At 63.7% G+C, this 7,244-nt stretch overlaps 1 protein-coding gene across 1 annotated transcript in view; it reads left to right on the forward strand.

Annotated features, from left to right (window-relative positions):
* Window positions 1–3,830, forward strand: part of GAK (cyclin G associated kinase) — a 62,190-nt gene extending 58,360 nt beyond the window's left edge. The window contains exons 28-31 of the mRNA XM_045289477.1: window positions 1,601–1,816; window positions 2,170–2,318; window positions 3,048–3,224; window positions 3,314–3,830. Of these exons, the coding sequence (XP_045145412.1) occupies window positions 1,601–1,816; window positions 2,170–2,318; window positions 3,048–3,224; window positions 3,314–3,415 (644 nt within the window). The 3' untranslated portion in view covers window positions 3,416–3,830. The remainder of the gene's footprint in view (window positions 1–1,600; window positions 1,817–2,169; window positions 2,319–3,047; window positions 3,225–3,313) is intronic.
* Window positions 3,831–7,244: the final 3,414 nt, after the last annotated feature.

Here is a 7,244-nt window from a genome sequence, read left to right on the forward strand (position 1 = left end):
CTTGCCTTCCTAAGTACTCACGAGAAAATGAAACCGTGTGTAACTACCCCGAGCAGGGCGACATTTGACAGTGCGGCCGCTGGACAAAGAGGGACCTAAACAAAGGAGGGGCTCATTGTGTCTGCGGACAGAGGTTCACCGCGTCCGTGGACAGGGGTCGCCGTGTCCGTGGATAGAACGTCACCTTATCCGTGGACAGAGGATCGCCGTGTCCGTGGATAGAACGTCACCTTATCCGTGGACAGAGGATCGCCGTGTCCGTGGATAGAACGTTACCTTATCCGTGGAGAGGATCACCGTGTCCATGGATAGGATGTCTCGGCATTTAAGCGAGCTGGCAATTCCCCGTCCTGAGAGTCAGAAGATCTCAAACCTGCTGTGCTCAGCAGGACAACACAAGACTGTGTATGGTCCCAAACAAGCTTGTTGTAAAATCTGCTGGGAAGCAGAGGACCCAGACAAGCTACCGTGTGTCTGAAGCAGAAGAAGACGGGAAAGACCTGTTCTCCTCAGCACACACAGAAGGCCAGGGGGCTGTAGCAGAAGACCAGACACAGGCCTGGGATGCAGGAAGCGGCTGTCAAAGTGATTCCGACGCCTTATTGGCCCCGATGTGAGCGTTTGGGCCTTCCTTGAGTTGTCATGATTCACACTGAAGGCTTCACGCCCACCTCACGCTCAGCACGTCATCGAGGAAGAAGGTGTCTGCTTCCCACCTCAGAGGAAGTGAGCCACTGAAAGCCTGATGCCCGGCAGGGAGTGAGGTCAGGTACAGAGGCCTGACGCCTGGGGCCGTGTCCAGAGTGGCCTGTGAAAGCCACTTCACAGCAGGAGAAAGCCTCTAGGACGTGGGGTCCTTCAGCACGCCACCTAAACCACGAGTGGACTTGGACAAAAGTGCCAGGTGGCTGCACTCCCTGTGGCCCGTCGGTACTGTGAACGCCTGCTCGAGAGTCATGGGCAGCCCACTTGTCCACACGGCTGCACAGAGCTGTCTCGGAGGGTGGGGGGCGTTCCCTGACAAAGTCACACGTCATGGGGCGTGAGAGTTAGTGTTAGGGAATGTGGGGTGTGCAGGCAGCGCGTCTGATTGCTCTGAGGTTTGTGCAGGGTGCTCACGTGCGCACATACAGGCTCTGAGAGCTGTGATTGCACCAGCCCACCCCCTCAGTGATGTGGTTGACTTGAGGGTGCTGGGCTGGGGCTTGGTTGACCAGCCCCTGGCCTTGGCGGGCCTCTGGGTGAGGTGGCCTCTTAGGAGCTCCCCGTGATCTGGGGTCAGTTTGACAATGTCCTGTGAATCATTCCAAAATAAAGTGGGGTTTTTTTTGTTTTGTTTTTTAAACCCTGAGGACCAATGAGCACTGGATGGGGCAGCTAGACCATGGTGGGGCTGTGTGAGCATTTCCTCAACTCTGGCCCCCCGTCGGCCTGCCTCCATCAAGAATGTTCTGTCACCACCGCACTGTTGTCGGGGGGCAGTGGGAGATCCTCCCGCATGTGCCGGGGGTCACGGTGGTGTGAACCCCCCACTCTGGCGTCCGTAGACAAGACTGCCCCTGCCCTGGCTGCCCTGAGCCGCCCTGCTCTGCCTCCTCAGGCTCACCCAGCGGCTTCATCCCCAAGACGGCTCCGCCTCCCAAGGGCGGCAGCAGCTCCTGGCAGACGAGCCGGCCCCCTGCCCCAGCCACCTCCTGGTCCCCCCAGGCCAAGCCGTCCACTGCCAAAGCCTGCCCGCCGCCACGGCCCAACTACGCCATGAACTTCAGCGTGATTGGTGGCCGCGAGGAGAGGGGGGTCCGCACACCCAGCTTCAGTAAGTCGTCCGTCCCCTGTGGGGCTGCAGTGGGTGACTGCTCACCCGTCTGTCACGGTGGCGGTGGGTTTGTCACGGGTCTAGCCCACATCTCCCTCCTGTCCTCAGCCCATCTTCCCATAGGCGAGGAGGGGGTGGGGGTGGGGGGAAGTCCCGGGCAGCACCTTTTCTGGCATCTCCTAGTGAGTGTCCCCCAGCTCTATGTCTTGTGTCCCCTCTGACTGGGGCGGCCAGTGAGGCCAGCCGCACCCTGGGGTGGGAGAGGGCGTGGAGGAGGAGCCTCCCTGGTTTGCTCACCCAGTGCGAGGCCCCAGCTTCCTGCTGTGAGACGGCCCTGCTTTGTCCTCTGCTAGCTCCAAAGCCCAAGGTGTCGGAGAGCGACTTTGAGGACCTGCTGCCCAACGACGGCTTCCCCTCCAAGGCTGACCGCAAGGGACCCAGGACCATCGCCGAGATGCGGCGGCAGGGCACAGCCAGGGACGCCGACCCGCTCAAACTGAAGGTGCGCCCGCCGAGGCAGGCACACGGGGGCTCCCTCAACCTGGGGAATGCTGCTCCTGCACGGGGCTCCTGGCCTTTCCCCACTCACACCCAGGACCCCTGGGGTGCAGAGAGCGTGCGAAGGGGCCAGGGCGGCGAGGTCCCCATGTTGCCATGCAGGGCTGGTCTTTGCTCTGTTGGGGATCTCCCAAGTGGCCTCTGTTGGGAGTGGGGGTGCTGAGTGGTGGGAGATGGGTGGGTCTGTAGCTTAGAGCCTGGGAGAAGGTCACAGAGGTCAGACCTCTGGGTGTGTGTGTGTGTGTGTGTAGGGGGTGGAGGTGGGGGCTGTGAAGACCAGTTTTGTAAGACTTGAAGGTAGACTGGTCGGCATAGGGCAGTACCCAGGACGAGCAGCAGGGGGCCCCGTTGGACATGAGGGGTCAGGGCTGTGTGTCAGGCAACCCAGGGACACCCCCTACCACCCCCCCAGTGTGCCCGGCCCGTCACCAGGAGTGCTAAGCTGGGCCAGCAAGTGGGGTGCTCCAAAGCCGGGCACCCTGGGCTGGCAGCCCCCCTGCACTCAGGGCACAGTCGTCACTGCAGGGCCACAGCCCTGGGCCCGCCCCCACGCACAGTCCTGCTGGCACCTGTGGGTAGACAGCAGGCAGCTCGTGCTCCACTGGGGTCACCTTGGTGGGTGCAGCAGCGGGAGGCGGGTGGGCGAGGCTCAGGCTCCCCGTATGCCCCACAGCTCCTGGACTGGATCGAGGGCAAAGAGCGCAACATCCGGGCGCTGCTGTCCACACTGCACACGGTGCTCTGGGAGGGCGAGAGCCGCTGGACGCCCGTGGGCATGGCCGACCTGGTGACGCCCGGCCAGGTCAAGAAGCACTACCGCCGGGCCGTGCTGGTCGTCCACCCCGACAAGGTGAGTGCCCCGCCCGCGTCGAGCTGCGTGCTCACTAGGGGTGGACCAGAAAGAGTGCCACCTCACCTGTGCATGTGCGTTGCCCACAGGCCACGGGCCAGCCCTACGAGCAGCATGCCAGGATGATCTTCATGGAGCTCAATGACGCCTGGTCCGAGTTTGAGAACCAGGGCTCCAAGGCTCTCTTCTGAGCAGGCCGCCCCGCCCGGCCACTTCACACCTGGGTCCAAGCGCTGCCCACGGAGCCCTCAGTCCTTGTCGAACAAGTGCTGCCCCCACGATGGAGCCCCAGCCCGCCCGTCCACCCCCGGGGCCTGGGGCCTCACTGGCGGTGGAGCAAGCGCCATTCCCCCAGAACTGGGGTAGGAGCGCCATTCCAGAGCCGCCGGCTGCTGTCCACGTTCGCCCTGTCCCGAAGGAGAGGGCACGTGGCCCACTGCGGTGGGGAGGGGGCGTCTGGGGTGGCCACCCCCCAGGGCTCCGGCTGTCAGCTCGCTCTTGCTGGAAATGTCTTTTCCTCCTTGGTCGGAAGGTGTACATTTGCATCTTGTGTTCTGTAATCCGTCTGATGACCGTCCTGTACATAATTAAACTATTTTCTGATGACCGAACTGCTCTCTGACTCCCCGAGGGGAGCGGTGCCCGCAGTGCCCTCGGGAGGCTGGACGGGTGCTCACGGCCCTGGCACCACGGCTGCCCGCCGGGCTGTGACCCTGGAGGCCCCCCCCGGGACCACACGGCCCCCCAGCACGGAGCCCTGCCCGCCTGCCCTGAAGGATGGACGGAGAGGAGCACACGGCGCTCGGCCACGGGATTGAAGGAAGGAGCCCCCTCAGGCGGTCAGCCCAAGGGCCAGGCCCACCTGCCTCCAGGACCCTCTGGCACTGGCCTTCTGTCGTGCGCAGCGCACCTGTGGACACCCCGGGCATGTCACAGCCGCTGGAGCCGGGACGGGGTGTGCAGGGGTCTGTGCTGCAGAGCCAGCCTGGACGGCGTGCCCTTCGGCCTGCCTGGCTCAGGGACTGTCGGGCAAGTGCTCAGTGAAAGTGTACAGACTGCTGGAGCAGGTAGCCGGACCCCGCGAGCCCCTGGCCTCAGTGACGGCCACCCGGATGGTCCTGTCTCAGCCAAGGCAGGCGGGGCTGGGTGTAGGTGCACCCCAGCCACCACTCCAGCCCAGGTCCTGTGCATTGTGGGATTCCTGGTACTGGGCCTGCCTCTCGGGCCTCCTGGCAGCTGGCGGGCAGTCCCTCCTGAGGGTCAGGTGAGTGCAGCTCCCCCTCTAGGGACCAGACCTGAGTGCGGTCCCTGGTGCCAGTGGCATGCAGGATTCCACGTGCCTCTCCCAGGCCCAGGGGGTGAGATGGTAGCTTTTGCCAGACTCTGGGTGGATAGGCGGGGCCCCCAAAAAGATAAGCAGGTACCCCACCTCTGCCCACTTTCCTCCAAAGTGCCCCCAGCCCCCTCCCAGGGGCTGAGTGCCCAGCACGGGAGCTGCATGCTGGGCATGGGAGCCCTGGCACCACCTGCCTGCCTCAGTGCCACGGGAGGCCTCTCCTGCCCCCACCGTCAGCCCCGGGTTTGCGGTAAGGGCAGGAGAGTTGGAGGTATCGGTGGTCCTGAATGGCTGCGTCCTTCCTCGACGTCCCTTCCTGCCCATCGCAGGGACCCAGAGGCCATCGGGCGGGACCTGGGCCCCTGCCGGGTGAGGGCTGCTTGTGGACGACCCCGCCATCCTGAAGACCCCTGTCACCAAGGACACCCTTCTCAGGACAGGAAAAGGCCGAGCCACGGCCTGGCCCGCCTGAGGGCAGGGGGTGAGGGCTGCGGGCGGAGAGGACGGCGCCGGCACCTTGGCTGTGCTATTTTTAGTGCCCTGCTCTTTTAAAAAATAATGAGCGACCCACATAATCGAGGCGCCTGCAAACCCAGGCAGCGGGCTTCCTCCCAGGGCTGCTGTCGCAGGAACACCACCCGTGGGTGGCTGCCGTGCTGAACAGCAGTCTCCCCACAGGGTGGGGGCCCCAAAAGACCACGCTCGAGGCGCCGGCTGAGCGCCAGGGGTGGGCTCCTCTCCCTGTGGCCCCTCCTGAGCACCTGCTGCTGCTGGTCTGCCCGTGGCCCGGTCTCTCTGGACCCCTGCTCTGCGGGTGCCCTCTATCTCCAAAGACAGCCCCTGCCCTGGTCCTCGTCACCCCAAGGACAAGGACAGCCCAGCCCCACTGGGGCTCACCACAGGCCTCTAGGTGCCCCAGAGGTGGCCGGTTCCGACCCATAGCGACCCTGTCACACACCACACTGCCCAGTGGCCCTGCGAGATCCTCACCGCCGGTTGTCACTCCAGCTCTGCCCCTCGCCGCCCCTCCGCTTCCCCCGAGGTCTCGGCCCCCTGGCCGCGAAGGAGCACCCTGGCCGTACTCCTTCCAAGACGGATCCGTCTGACCGTCCGGCGGTCCGTGGTCCTTCCGATGGCCTCATGAAAGACTCGCTGCCATCGAGGCGATTTCAACTCCTCCCTTGAGACCCTGCAGGGTAGGGCAGAACTGCCCACTGAGCTTCCGCGACTCATGCTGTGTGGGGGCAGGAACCCCGTAAACTCTGTCTCCCTCGGAGCAGCGGCTGGTGGTTTTGAGCTGCTGACCCTGTAACCACGATGCCACCAGGGCTTCCTCTCACACGAGGCGATACCACACAACCCACCCACCCACCCAGTGGAGTCAAGGGCAGCTTGGAGGACAGGTCATTGTCGCTGAGGGTCACCCAGGCTGGACCAGGGCTGTGGACGGTGCCGGTCCTGGGGTCCCAGCACCAGTGCCATGGGGTTGAGGAGGAGGCAGGCAGGGTCAGCAGATGGGGAAGCCATGGGGCCCGGGCCTGGGAGTCCTGAGCAGGGGCAAGCTGGAGGTTGGGGTGGCCAGTGCCCTGAAAGGCAGCCATTCCCCCACTCTCTCTGGACTGGAGCCCTCTGCTCCCTGCACCCCTCCCTCACCCTCACTGCCCCTTGTCTCCACTGGGGACACACGTGGTCAGCTTCAAGCCCACTGTCACATTGAAGGACTCCCAGGGTGGACCCTCTGCCTCCGCAGCCCTGCCCTCCCTGCCGGCGGCAGCCCCACCCAGGATGTCCCCTTCACACCTGGTTCCTGAGCGCATCCTGAGGAGCCAGCCTCGGGCCAGGACGTGGCAGGTGCTCTTGTTTGGCAGCAGACTCCAGGTGGGAAGCAGCAGAGGCCAGCGCGGTGCCAGCTGTCGGGGAGAAAGGGCGGGTGGCTCCAGGAGGGACCGGTCCTGTCACCTCGGGACTCACCAAAGCCTCCCACTGGACCCTCAGCCACTCCCTGTCCTACAAGGCCTGAGCCCTGCATGGGGGATGGTCCAGGGCCTCTGCTGCCCTCCTGGGGAGCCCCCACGTCATGGCCCAGAGTGGGTGTCCTCTCAGGGAGGCGAACCCAGGGGAGGGCCAGCTGTGGCCATGCAGGTGCAGGGATGACTGGGAGGTTGGGTTCAGAGGAGCTGCTGTGGTGGGGGTTCCCTGAGCACCAGGACAGTCATCTCAGGGAGGAAGCAGGGGGACTCTTTGGAGAAGAGGGGTCTGGAACAGCTCAGAGTAGCCCCCCTGAAACTGACTCAAGCCCAGAGGGGACACAGTACCTGGGTGTACACACCTGACCCGATATACCTGGCCATACACACCTGCTCTCAGACACCTGGGCTTACATACCTGACCTGCTATACCTGGGCTTAGACACCTGGGCTTACACTTCATATGCATGGGCTTACACACTTGAGCTGAGACACCTGGATTTATATGCTTGAGCTCACACACCTGATCGCTTGCACACCTGGGCTCGCACATCTGCGTGTGTGCAAATTGTTTTACGTACCCGATGTGCAAATGGGTCTAACATACCTGAGCTCACATACTTGGGCTTACATGCCTCAACTTACATAACCTGGGCGGGCACCCAGGGGCATATGCAAAGGAGTTCGACATACCTGGGTATACAATGGGAGAAAGGG

This window comes from Echinops telfairi, unplaced genomic scaffold (assembly GCF_000313985.2).
Source record: "Echinops telfairi isolate 266 unplaced genomic scaffold, ASM31398v2 ScPeMD7_28;HRSCAF=97, whole genome shotgun sequence".
Classification (NCBI taxonomy): domain Eukaryota; kingdom Metazoa; phylum Chordata; class Mammalia; order Afrosoricida; family Tenrecidae; genus Echinops; species Echinops telfairi.